The following is a 14,095-nucleotide window of genomic DNA, read 5'->3' on the forward strand; positions in this document are numbered from 1 at the left end:
CCTCCGAATTCCAAGTATTAGTCTCCTTAGGATAATACTGCACTTCCCCTGACGTACATATTGTTCTTGCCTTCTCAAGGGACGCCATTTAACCGGCTGTCACAATCTCCGTACAATCAGCACAAACACCCCGGGATGTATCGCTCAACAGTGCATCCCACTTATAAAGCCCAGGAGAGGGTGTGGTGGCTCTGGGGTTCAAGAGTTCTCCTCTTTGGACTTCTGTTAAAATCAGACTCATAATCTATTATCCCATTAGACCCACTCATCCTTCTCTTTTATGAATGATTGTGAGATATTACTACTTACCTGTAATGTATTCTTCAACATTTAAAAAGGGGCAATCTGTGGTTGAAACAATAAGAAAAGGGTCACCCCACCTCTGTTTTGGTAAAAAGCTGAGCTGTGGGCCTAGAGACATGTAACCACTCTCAAAGTAATAAACAGAGCAATGGATGCAAGGACTGCCCAGCCAATAAATCAAGGTTATAGTTGTAAGTATGTTTTAAGCCTGTGCAGTGTTTGTTTGCATGTACAATGTTTACAAACATTGGCGTAACAAGCGTAGCAACTGCAGCTTGCCCCTTTAAAGTGATAACAATTTGCATAGGGTAGGCCTATCACAAGAAAGGTTGAGAATTCAGCTAATTATTATTTTTGTGGATATTAATTCAATTCAACCCTTTTTAGGCTAGCTACATTGTTAGATCCTCCAACTATTATTATACTGGTTGAAGATGTTGCAGTAGCCCAGTTATTGCAACAACTCTGTTCCAGGACATGGATATTAAGAACACTTCTCACGTGCCTTGAGCAGGGCAAACCATCCTGCTGTATTGGAAAAGGTAGGTCAATTGCCTTGAGTAATGCTTTGCGGCCTCCCTTATCTGTTTCATGACTCAGTTAACGTGTCGTTATAATATTAACACAGAAAACCAAAAGACAATAACCCCAGGCTCTTCAACCCTCAGATCAGCAGGGCAAGAGAAGATGTACTTCAGGACTGGGAAAAACAACCCGTGTGAGTAGCCTGTAGGCATAATAAAATCTGTACGATTTTGTTGTTTCACGGACTGTATAAAGTTTGGCAATTTTGTAGCGTTTCGCTGCGTGTTACAATTTGGCAGACTAAATGATAAACAAACTGGAAGCATTAAGAAGTTGAGACTGTTCACGGTACGTGACTTTTGAATAAACTTGCCTCCATATTGCTTTCTGCAGTTAATTTCTAGGATGTCACCTCTACTGACGCTCGCAGTATTTGTCTGTCTGCCTCTGCTGGAGTTCGGGACAAGGGCTCGACCATCTCTCAGAGGCACAGTGGAAACGCCATCGAATACGACAGACAGGATGTCAAATGGAAGCCGACAAGAGGTATCAACAGCCGAACATTTAGACGAGGCTTTTGAGGAGCAGGTGAGAATATTATGGAAGGCCGTCTATGCCATTACAGTTTTGCAAATGTTTCTAATTTGATCATTCCGAATATTTCGAGAGTGCTCTTCTCGACGATTTGATGGCCTGATAAATCCTACCCCCTTTAACCTATGTGAACTTTCCTCCACATCTAAATGTGATGAGTTTACGGCATATTTCAGAGACAAGATAACCAACATTAGGCTTAGTGTCAGACTTGATTAAAGTTTGATTTGTGCCCTAGCCTGCCAGGTAAAGGCACAATGGATTTATTTTCCCTGGTTGACACAGACATGCTCAGGAAAGTCATTTCACAATTTCACTCTTAAACTTTCCTTCTCGATCCAAGCCCCCCCCTTTTCAAAACCGTTTTTAATTGCATATCTGAAGAAGTGAAAGCTATTGTTAACCACTCCTTGTTCACAGGCACTTTCCCCACTGCACAAAACTTATATGGTGAAATGCCTTCTGAAGAAAAGTATTCTAGATTCTTCAGTTTTTAGAAATTTTCAGCCAATCTCCAACCTTCCATTCGTCAGCAAAATTCGGGATAAATTGATTTTCAAACAGTTAAATTATTATTTTTTAAATGCCAACTGTATTAAAAAAAAAATCCAATCTGGTTTTCGTGCCCACCACAACACAGAAATAGTGGTAAATGATCTTAGAGCCAACACAGATGCCAAACAGCTCTCTGTCCTAGTACTCTTGGATTTAAATGCTGCATTCAACACTGTTGAACATGATGCCCTTCTGGACAGACTGGAGAGGTAGGTTAGCCAATACCTAAATTGGTTTAGGACCTTTTTAACTGGTCGAGAGTTTTTGTCACCCTTCGTGAACATAACTCAGAGAAAATACATATCACATGACACGTTCCACAATGTTTGATTTTTGGTCCGGGGCTGATCAGTTGATATGTGTTACCCCTTGACAGCGTTATTAGAAAGCACAACATAGATTTTCACTGATACACAACTTTACATTTCTGCGTCACCAGAGGATTTTAGCTCAATAATTTAGACTGTATTAGTGATTTAAATACTTGGATGGCTCACAATTTCCTCCAGCTAAATCAAGACAAGGCCAAGGTACTTACTGTTGGAGCCAAAGCACAGAGATAAACTGGCCGCACATTTTAATTCACGGGCGATAAAGATAAAACACAAAGTAAAAAACCTAGGTGTTGTTTTAGATTCTGAACTAAACTTCGAATCACACATTAGGAATGTGACCATAATAGCTTTTTACCATCTGAGGAACATTGCCAAGGTGCGGCCATTTCTTTCTCAGGCTGATACAGAGACTCAATGCTATTATTACAAGCAGGCTTGACTACTGTAATGCTCTCCTGTCTGGTCTACCCAAGAAAGTAATTGATCAACTGCAAAACATACAGAATGCTGCAGCACGGGTAATGACCAAGACCAGACAGAGAGCACACATTACACCGGTTTTAAGGTCTCTGCACTGGCTGCCTGTGAGTTTGAGATGATTCAATTGGTTTTTAAATCAATCCACGTTTGTGCACCCCAATACATGTCAGACATGCTTTTAAGTTATGTACCCAGTAGGTCCCTCAGGTCCTCTGGCACTGGCCTTTTAACTATCCTGATGCCTAAGACCAAGAGACATGGAGAGGCAGCCTTAAGTTATTATGCCCCCAGCCTCTGGAATAGCTTGCCAGGGAACCTGAAGGGGGCCTAAACTGTGGACATATTTGAAAGTGGGTGCTTTTTAGTCATTCAGGTTTTGTGACTTTTGTTTTTCTTGTGTTTGTTGTTTAGTAAATATTTTAGCTTTCATTTACATTGTTAACTTTTTTCCTGTGAAGCACATCGTGTGGCATTCTATGTCAAATGTGCTGTATAAATAAAGCTTTATTTTTATATTCTCCGGGCATCTCAAATATCTGAATTTGGCCTCAATATATCAGTGATACAACTTCATTTCACAGCGACATTATGGATATCATAGTTGATAAGGTTACAACTTAAACTTTCAGGAGAGACACTGATGTCAACAAGACACTAAACCTAAATTGCATCGGTAAAAAGGGGTTGCACTAAATTGCATCAGTTGAAAATTAGCTGGCTGGCTAAAACTGTCACTTTTACAGTAATATTCATTAATGTGTGCTATCCCTGTAAAACAAAATTGAATAAAGTAAAAATATAAAGTAGCCTAGCTATTATAAGTCTCATAATGGCAGGGTTTTGACACTAATGATTATCCTTCTTGCCGACAATTTCAGCTGACAATTTACTCTTGTCAATACCCTTTTTCCAGGTCTACTACTTGCACCGTCTGTTCCATCAGTATGGAGACAATGGGACCTTGAACTATAAGGGCCTTCAGATGTTACTGGGCAGCCTGGGACTAGGGCAGGTCAGTGTGTTGGAGATCAGCCACCAAGGGTTGAGGCACAACCATAACACTCTGACACCCCCTCACCCACAATCTCATGACCATGAAGATCAGGAAACGGACACCCCCAGTCCTAGTAGGCCTATTCAACCACCCCCCTCTGTAAAAGCATCCAGGTGAGACAGATATTGCAACTGATTTGATTCCATGATTGTTAGAGATGTGCAATATACAGTGCCTTCAGAATGTATTCACACCCCTTGACTTTTTCCACTTTTAAAATTGATTAGTTGATTTCACTGGCCTACATACTGTACAATACCCCATAAAGTGGAATGTTTTTTTTACATTTTTAATTTTAACTAATTAATACAAAATGAAAGCTGAAATGTCTTCTTGAGTCAAAAAGTATTCAACCCCTGTGTTGTGACAAGCCTAAATAAGTTCAGGAGTAAAACATTTGCTGAACGAGACACTTAAGTTGCATGGACTCGGTTGTGCAAAAATATTGTTTAACATGATTTTTGTACCCCACACATACAATTATCTGTAAGGTCCCTCAGTTGAGCAGTGAAATGAAAACTTGTTCTCAACTAAAGGTGAAATAAACATTTGAACACAGATTCAACCACAAAGACCAGGGTGGTTTTCCAATGCTCCACAAAGAAGGGCACCTATTGGTAGATGGGTAAAAAAAACTGACTTTGAATATCCCTTTGAGCATGGTGAAGTTATTAATTACACTTTGGATGGTGTGACAATACACCCAGTCTCTACAAAGATACAGGTGTCCTTCCTAACTCAGTTTCCAGAGAGGAAGGAAACCGCTCAGGGATTTCACCATATGGGGACTTTAAAACGGTTACAGAGTTTAATTGCTGTGATAGGAGAACTGAGGATGGATCAAGGGGTGTGAATACTTTCTGAAGGCACTGTATGTAGCCACTTTTGAAGTACTGAGGTTTTGGCATTATAGTGTTCATTAAGCTATGAATAGTTACACAATGACACCTGAATAAACTGTGCTGCCTCTTCTCAACACCCTCTGAAAGAACTCCACAGCCTGGGATATCAGGGCCTGCTGGATCTGGGTCTGAAGAGGGCAGCGCATTATCCTCCGATCATGTGATTAAAGAAGAAATTCTTCTATGGTCATCTGCTATTGCACACTCTATTCCTGTCCAAGGAATGTTTGACTCCCTTGTGTCAAATCACCCCACTACGAGGCATCTTCATGGGAACGTGAGTAGTCAATAAAAAAAATGTTGATCTGGCTAATGTTTTGTGCCAAATGCACAATGTTAACAACTGAATTCTGCTTACTGTTCTTGGCTAAATGTCATCCTCTCAGGTGATGGTTTTTATTCAAAATTGTTAAGATAAGGAGGAAGTTAAAGGAAAATGGTGTTCTGTTGTACATGCCTGGCCAATGAATGTTTTGGGTCCCTTTTGTCAAAATAAACTACTCTTAGAGTTAATGAGAGAATCCACTATCAAAACATTCCCCATACATAAACAGTTTCTGTGGACAGTGATGACTTTTAACCCTTTCCTTTTCAGTGTCTGAACGTTACTCAGTTGTTGTGGAATTTCGGTCTGGAAAAGGCATCCCACATCACTCCTGCCCACTTCACCCTCCTGTGCCCAGCTCTGTTGTACCAGATTGAGAGTGGCGTGTGTCTACGCCACCCAGAAACCCATGGTGCGGAGTCAGAAAGGAGTGTGTCTTTCCTCAAAGGTGCATTAATGAAACTACCAGCTATAACTGGAAATTATTTATCGATATAGTATGTTTTAAAACTTGTTGCATAACTTTACATTTATGACACCTAAACTTAACATAACCCTGGAAACTACAATACCCTATTGACTAAGCAGAATGAATACAACATCTAAATGAATACAATATATTGTTTGTTTTGCAGCTCTGGGATGGAGCTCCTTGGCTCTGGTTGTGATCAGCCTGCCGTCTCTGCTGGCTCTGAGCCTGGTACCCCTCCTGCCACCCGCCCACCTCCGTTCCTTCCTCAGCCCAATGACAGCCCTGGCTGTGGGGACGCTGTGTGGAGATGCCTTGCTGCATCTCCTGCCTCACGTAAGTACCCATCCAAACTGTCAAACACTAAATAAATACCAGTGCTGCTGTCTTTGTTTAGTCATGGAGGGTGAATTTGTAAAATTTATTAGTAAATGTTGTAAGGTAAAACCTGTTGCTGATAGTGAAAACCGTGTCTTGTTGTATCTGTGTCCTGCAGGCCAAGACTGGGCCACACTCAAACCACTCTGAAGAACAGGACTCTATTCTGAAGGGCCTTTGCGTGCTGGGAGGTTGCTACCTCCTTTTCATCTTTGAGAGCCTTCTAGGACTGAAGACCCATTACAAGGTTAGCTGGATTAAGATAATAAAGGGGCGAGTTTAATGCTGTTGTCACTGTTTTATAATACATAGTATATTCAACAAAAAATATAAATGCAACAATTTTAAAGATTTAGCTGAGTTAGTCAATTGAAAAAAATTCATTGGGCCCTAATCTATGGATGGGTGGGCCTGGGAGGGCGTAGGTCCACCCACTTTGGAGCCAGGCTGACCCACTGAGGAGCTAGGCCCAGCTGGCACCTAGCCAAACTCGGCTAAGTGAACCGAACGAATGTGCTCGCATATCCCCTTTAAAAGACATTAGCTAGTAAAGTGGCAATAGTATTGTTTGTCCATCTTGAGATGCCGTAGCCAGTATACACTTCCTCATAAATCAGAATTAATCTAAGAAAAGAAATCTGTCATTCATTTTTACATTTTTGCAGAGATCTTAGTTGCGCAATTTTTTTAATCTAACCAAGATGTGTTGTGCAGTATTTTTCAAGTCAATTTTTTTGCATTAAAACTTGCCGTCTGTTGTTGAACGACAACAAACACTTAATTGAAGAATCCCTACTGTTGACCAATCACCGACAAAGGGGTGTAGACTTCGGCTTCTGATCTTTGGCTTGTCTCAAGAATGTTTTTGTGTGTGCACAAAAAGCCCCAAAAAAACCCTGCCGAAGACCAAAACAAACAAACACGTCACAAAATGTCATAATATATGCCCAAACTGTTTCGGATGGGAAGCATGAGGACGCCTTTATGCCCTATTCTCACTATGAGATATGAAGACGTCTGAAGAGCAGGGGTGGCGAAAGAGAATTCTACTTTTCAATTCACATTACATCCTTGCCTAACATTTTGTTGTAGCTGGCCATATTACATCCTTGCCTAACATTTTGTTGTAGCTGGCCATATTACATCCTTGCCTAACATTTTGTTGTAGCTGGCCATATTACATCCTTGCCTAACATTTTGTTGTAGCTGGCCATATTACATCCTTGCCTAACATTTTGTTGTAGCTGGCCACATTACATCCTTGCCTAACATTTTGTTGTAGCTGGCCACATTACATCCTTGCCTAACATTTTGTTGTAGCTGGCCACATGACATTCTTGGTCTGCAGCCAAATTGACCTTAAATATTTCTGTAGCCAGTAAGCACAAACTATTCAACAATGATATAAACATTTCTTCTAAAACACAATACATTATTGAATAATGCAACCAAACCATATTATACTCTTGAATAATGCAACATTTTACAAGCATGTATCGGCAGACAATGTGTTATTTTCTTATCTGTAGGCTTCTCTCATTAAACGGTATCTTCAAGACATAAGCACAGAGTTGCTATACCAGCATGTCTCCAAGTGACAGCCTATCTGTAACGGTTTTCTTTAGGTGAAGGAGAGTCGGACCAAAATGCAGCGTGGTATTCTTGATACATATTTAATAAAGAAGAAAACACGAACAAAAACAACAACCGTAACGTGAACCTATACAGCCTATCTGGTGACAACAAACACAGAGACAGGAACAATCACCCACGAAACACTCAAAGAATATGGCTGCCTAAATATGGTTCCCAATCAGAGACAACGATTAACACCTGCCTCTGATTGAGAACCACTTCAGACAGCCATAGACTTACCTAGAAAACCCCACTAAGCCACAATCCCAATACGTACGAAAAAACCCCAAGAGAAAACACACCACATACATGTCACACCCTGGCCTGACCAAATAAAGAAAGAAAACACAAAAATACTAAGACCAGGGTGTGACACTATCGGAAAAAAAATGAGCGATTAAACCTCTAATACGAATATAAAGGTACATTAGGCCTACCTTACAACATTACAACAAAGCAGGCTTCATCATGCAAAACATTACATGAGGTAAAAGCAAATTGCGACAAAGTGGTTATAAGTGAATTCACTGCGAGGAGCTGTTTTATATGGAAGTCCATAAACGCCACAAAATAAATAAAATTCCTTGTGATTTGTCAACATGCACAATTAGTCTGTTCTTCAGTCTGATCAGCAGTAGCCTACTGATAACAACCGCAGCTTCAGGTAGCCTAGAGAAGCCTATGCGATCTGATCCCATTTGGGCTTGGCCAGGAGAAAAATGTTTTTTATAGCCTCAGCTTTGTATTTATAGCCTAAAATAGGTAAATGTTATTTGTATTCTGAGAGAACCCAAATTTGATCAAATTCACATTATGTTCACACTTCGGGTGGCTAGGCTACTTAGGCCTTTTTAATAAAAAATTACTGACTGGAATGAATCAATCAGCACAATAGTGATGGCATACTATGAGTATCTTTTTCATTACAGATGCAAAGGCCTACACGATGCAACCAGCAATACAGCGAGCTCGGCACTTCTTTTTTTTTTGTCCAATCGTAGTTCTCTGTGTAAAGGGTTTTATAAAGTTGTCATCCTCCCTAGGGCCAGAAGTTATATGACGTGATTAGAAAATGATCTGGTCCCATTTATAGCCCATGTGAAACTGTTTTAAAAAAAAAAAAAATATTTACAGCTGATTTTATTACTATGTCATACACTACAACTAGGGTCCAGTGTTGGTTAGGTTAGCCTACTACCAGATCAGGAAAAACTCTGGGCCCCAGGAAAACAATCCCCCCCTCCCACTCTAGGACCTGTGGTGCTTACTTGTTTTTGATCCCCATTAGCTTTTGCAGAAGCAGCAGCTACTCTTCCTGGGGTTGACACAAAACATGACAAGTAACAAAACACTGATACACTGAGAGAAGGAAAGTCACACAAAGTAAAAATTCAACAATATACAACAAAATGTATATAAACAATACAACAAAGTGTGTGTGTGTGCGCCACCTCTGAAATCACCACACAATGCTACAAATGAAAAAACATATCCTATTTGTACGATCTACATTTCTACATTTGTATGATCTTCCAAAGCTTTATGTAGCTCTGCATATAGCTGACAGCTACTGTGAACATGTCAGAATATAACAGGCTGTTACTGCAATTTCAGGTAAAAATCTGTCTAAAATATTAGGAAAATGTCTACATTTCAGCTGTTTCAAAAACATTGCTCTGCTGTTTACATTTATAGCGTAGGAGTGTTGGTTCAACAAGACAATTGTGTTTACATTGCTCTGCTTCAAGGGGGCAACTTTTGGGAGTGTTGTGCACTAGAGGTAGTGGTTGACACGTAGCAAGTTCACATTTTATTATGTGTAGCCGACGGTATTTTTACAAAAAGGGTGAAGAGGTTCTATATAGTCTTTGTTAGGAAAGCAGGGTGGATTGTTTGGTCTTGTAGTTTAGTTGATTAATTTGACCATTTAAAAAAACAAGCACACATATAACTTGAAAAAGCCATACATGCACATGAATAAAATCATCTCGGAGGATCAGACAAATTCTGGGACTTATTTCCATTGTGGTCCTCTTGAGACAAGATGGCTAGACAAGATCCAACACAGTATGGCAGTGAAATAATAAAACAAAAACATAGAAGAACATCTCTCATTGCAGTTACATCATAGGGGTTATTCATATGGGCACAGAAGACATCAAACATATTTTTAAAGCTGTCCAGAGAGGGTGTTGTTTTTATGGGCAGAGGCAACTCATTTCATTCTGAGGCTCCAGTATTGCCTGAGACAGTGAACCATTAACCCAGCATTACTCTTGAACCTGTATAAGCACACATCAGCAACACCTGCTCTGGTGCTGTGATTGTGTGCATCCCTAACACGAGGAAAGTAATCACTTAAATATCTGGGCGCAGGACCATAAATACTCCTGGAAACCAAACCTAGTCTAATCTGGGACACCTTAGCCTCAACAGGCAGCCAGTTTAGTTCCTGAAAGCAGCTCCTGCCTATGCGAGTATGTGGACTCACCTTCAATACTACCCTGATCAGCTTATTCTGGGCAATCTGGAGCTTCCCCTTCATAAGTTTAGATAAGCCCCCAAACCAGGAAGTACTAGCGTAGTCAAAATGGCATTGAATGAGGGCAGTAGCTAGCACTTTCATGGAGTCCTTATCAAGCAGCTTGGACTTTCTAGCCAAAAACCTAGTCCTGGCATTAACCTTCCCTAGCACTTTATTGGCCATGCTCACACCTCCCAAGCTTCCATCAAGGATTCATCCCAAGTAGCTAATAGAGGTTTTAGTAGTCAGCACCTCACCCCCTAACTCCACTCTGATTTCAGACGACCTGCACAATTTAGGTCTGGATCCAAAAAGAATTGCTTCAGTTTTCCCTAAGTGCAGAGATGTCTTATCTCCAAGCCATTTGCTAATGTTAATAAGCTCTGTGCTAAGTATGCTCTCCAACATAGTTTTAATTTTGTGAGACACCAGAAGTGTAGAGTCATCCACATAAAGAAAAAGACGGCAAGAACAAGCATCTTTCATATCATTAAACAATAAAAACAGCAGAGGCCCAAGCACGCTCCCCTGCAGAACGCCACAAATCATTGGTTTTGCCTGAGACAGTGAACCATTAACCTATACTACTAGCTCCCTTCCTGATAAATAGGACCTTACCCAGCCTATAGGGATACTGCTTAACCCCAGTGCCTCCAGTTTGGAGATTAGGAGACAGTGGTTAACTGTATCAAAGGCCTTCTGTAGGTCAAGCAGTACCATTCCACACAGATTTCCCTCATCAATCTCTTTCCTGATGAAGTCAGTCAAGTAAAGTAGACATGAATCAGTGGAGTATGTTTTTCTAAAACCCGACTGAAAAATCATACATTAGACCCATTAGTATTCAGTTGTGAATGTTTCACTCATATGGACCATTTTTTTTAATGCTCTTTCTTTTGTCATCAGAAGGCTAAGAGGAAGGAGCAGAACACCAGTATAGAGCTGTATCCAGAGAGGGAGCTTACTGCTCTGCAGAGTGAGACACAATCCTCTGAGCACGGTCACGGCCATTCACATGGCCCACCTTCCAAGGCGGAAGCTGGGATAGGAAGCTTGGTGTGGATGGTGGTTATGGGAGACGGGATCCACAACCTTACTGACGGTCTGGCAATTGGTGCAGCTTTTTCTCAGAGTCTGGCTGGAGGTCTCAGCACCACGATAGCGGTGTTCTGTCATGAGCTTCCTCACGAGCTAGGTATACAAGAAAACCTTCCCTTTCAACTGCGTGTACAAAACATTAAAAACAGCTTCTCTTTCCATGACAGACTGACCTGGTGAATCCAGGTTAAAGATATGATCACGTGTTAAAGCCACTTCAATCAGTGTAGATGAAGGGGAGGAGACAGGTTAAAGAAGGATTTTTAAGCCTTGAGACACATTGTGTTTGTGTGCCATTTGAGGGTGAATGGGCAAGACAAAAGATTGAAATGCCTTTGAACAAGTTATGGTAGTACGTGCCAGGCGAACCAGTTAGCATGTGTCAAGAACTGCAACACTGCTGGGTTTTTCACTCAACAGTTTCCCATGTGTATCAAGAATGTTCCACCACCAAAAGGACATCTAGTCAACTTGACCACTGTGGAACGCTTTTGATACCTTGTAGATTCCATGCGCTGTTGATTTGAGGCTGTTCTGAGGGCGAAAAGAGGATGTAACTCAATATTAGGTTTGGCGTTCTTAATGTTTTGTACACTCAGTATGTACTGTAGGCTACAAAGGTACAACGCATCATAAAATCCATGTTCAAATTTTCAGGTATACCTCTGCTCTGTAATGTTCCATGGAGTATACGGTTCATTCAATGTGTTGACTGTCTGTAGGTGACCTGGCAGTGCTGCTAGGAGCAGGGTGGCCTGTTCGCCGACTAGTTCTCTTCAGTGCTGTTTCAGCCTTGCTGGGCTTCGTGGGACTGCTGACTGGCTCTGTCCTGGGCCACCAGTCTGCTCAAATCTCCCCCTGGATCCTCACCCTCACCGCTGGGGTCTTCCTCTACGTGGCCCTTGCTGACATGGTGAGCCACTAGAGTGGATTGATTTCCACACGTACATTTTCACACTAAACACACTTTGACAACTGCTGATGTAAATAGGGCTTTATAAGTACCATTGATTTAATGATGATGTCAACCATACTGTGCTGGCTGATATCTTCTTTTCACATTGTCCTTTCCAGTAGGGTGGATGTGTAAACAGGCCAGGGTCCAGTTTCCTTATAGCGATGAAACTTAGGCTTATGAGTGTTTTAACAATGCATCTTTCCTACAATGGCCGACGATGTAACATATTTCCTAAAACGCCACGCAGAAAGAGCGTTCGCTAAGTGCGGCATTTTGTTGATCGAAAGTAAGGCAGTGCTGGTCTCGGATCAGCTTTCTCCTTTAAAATCTTACCTTAACATTAGAATTATTCCACAATACTGACAGTGTATCAACTCCTAGAGCGATATCACCTATGGCTTCAAATATTGAGGCGGCTTATTCTAATGCTTACCCTACAACAGGGGTGTCAAATCCATTCCGTGGAGTCCTAGTGCATGCTGTTTTTTTCCTTTCAATTAAGACCTAAGACAACCAGGTGAGGGGAGTTCCTTACTAATTAATGACCTTAATTCATCAATCAAGTACAAGGGAGGAGCGAAAACCCGCAAACACTCGGCCCTCTTTGAAATGAGTTTGACACGTGCCCTATAATAATGCACAAAATAGAACAAACATGTATTTAAATAAATGTCAGTATATAGGCCTATGTAGCCTATACTGTAGGCTATTTATCAGTTTTCATTTGAAACATATTTTTATCCTTTGGGAATTTATTAGTGGTTAGAGATGTTTATGTTTAGTGAAAATCTGTGTATAATGTGACAGTTGGGAAAAAACATCTAACAGACCTTTTCTGAGTGGTCAGTAAATAACAAGCGATTAAGTGCAACTTTAGTAACAATAGTTTTGGTTAACAGCTTGGAGATTTAACCTCTTATGAAAGGTTCAAATGATGAACTTAGCCTTAAGATGCTTTTGGGAAACCAGGCCCAGCTCAGTACAACTCTGCTGGGCTCCGTGGTGTGAAAATGTCACATTCTCTCCCCTCAAGTTACCTGAGATGCTTCATGGTGATCCTGGCCCGATGGGACCCTGGACTCGCTTCCTGCTACAGAACCTGGGCCTGTTGGCAGGGGGAGCCATCATGTTGTGTATTGCTTTGTTTGAGGACCATATCGCCTTCAACCTGGGTGACATCTGACTCAATGGGAAGGATATGAGAGGATCAAATTCTAAACCACCTTAGGTTCAGATGGGGATTCAAACCCACTGGATTGGCTACTCTTAATTCAAGTTCAAACGGCCAATATCAAGACCTCAAAGTAGACTTCATTTACAGTACTTTACTACTAAAGACCTGAAAAACATGATTTGAGATGACCTCAATTGAGCACTGAAGCACGATATTCCACATTTACATTTTTAGTAATTTAGCAGACATTCTTATCCAGAGTGATTTACAGGAGCAAAGTGCCTTGCTCGATGGCAGACAGGTTTTTCCCCCCATCTAGTTGGCTTGGGGATTCGAACCATCAACCTTTCGGTTACTGGCCCAAACGCTAGGCTACCTGCTGCCCTACTGACACAATTTGATGGTTAATGTAAACAACCCATGAGTCACTCGTCCTGCCGGGCAAGATGATTATCACAAGGCCAAGAGAATGGCACTGTACTGCACACAATTTAGCTTTCTTATTACCATGTTCTATGAAACTACATTCTCTTAATGTAGTGTGCAACTTGTTTTTTCCTATATCATGAATGTATTTTTATGGGAATTTTTTTTTGTCAATTATTTCAGAATGTTTTGCATGGGTTGAACCACACTGGCAGGAAGTACAAAACAGATGTAGATTTTCAATGTCCTTTTTGTTTTTAAAAATCTTGAATACTGAATAACCATGTCAAATTCACCAATAAAGGTGTCCTTTTTATATCTGACCATGACTCCAGAGCACTTCTCACTAGTTGTACATCT

General features: G+C 41.0%; 1 protein-coding gene across 1 annotated transcript; it reads left to right on the forward strand.

Moving 5' to 3' along the window:
- Positions 1 to 788: 788 nt before the first annotated feature.
- LOC110532552 (zinc transporter ZIP5) lies at positions 789 to 14,058 on the forward strand. Its single transcript, XM_021616542.3, has 11 exons — positions 789 to 845; positions 972 to 1,021; positions 1,222 to 1,416; positions 3,706 to 3,959; positions 4,836 to 5,025; positions 5,344 to 5,521; positions 5,709 to 5,878; positions 6,039 to 6,167; positions 10,986 to 11,274; positions 11,900 to 12,090; positions 13,169 to 14,058. Exons 3-11 carry the CDS (start codon positions 1,234 to 1,236, stop codon positions 13,316 to 13,318), a joined length of 1,734 nt encoding a protein of 577 aa, XP_021472217.2. The 5' UTR covers positions 789 to 845; positions 972 to 1,021; positions 1,222 to 1,233; the 3' UTR covers positions 13,319 to 14,058.
- The last annotated feature ends 37 nt before the right edge of the window (positions 14,059 to 14,095 follow it).

This window comes from Oncorhynchus mykiss, chromosome 9 (genome assembly GCF_057628025.1).
Source record: "Oncorhynchus mykiss isolate SJ-2025 chromosome 9, ASM5762802v1, whole genome shotgun sequence".
Taxonomy (NCBI): domain Eukaryota; kingdom Metazoa; phylum Chordata; class Actinopteri; order Salmoniformes; family Salmonidae; genus Oncorhynchus; species Oncorhynchus mykiss.

Excerpts from the sequence above, each read along its gene's own strand:
- LOC110532552 (XM_021616542.3), top strand. The coding sequence starts at position 1,234 with ATGTCACCTCTACTGACGCTCGCAGTATTTGTCTGTCTGCCTCTGCTG. Across the intron at positions 1,417-3,705 it reads ACGAGGCTTTTGAGGAGCAG|GTCTACTACTTGCACCGTCT; the intron begins GTGAGAATATTA and ends CCCTTTTTCCAG. Across the intron at positions 5,026-5,343 it reads CGAGGCATCTTCATGGGAAC|TGTCTGAACGTTACTCAGTT; the intron begins GTGAGTAGTCAA and ends TTTCCTTTTCAG.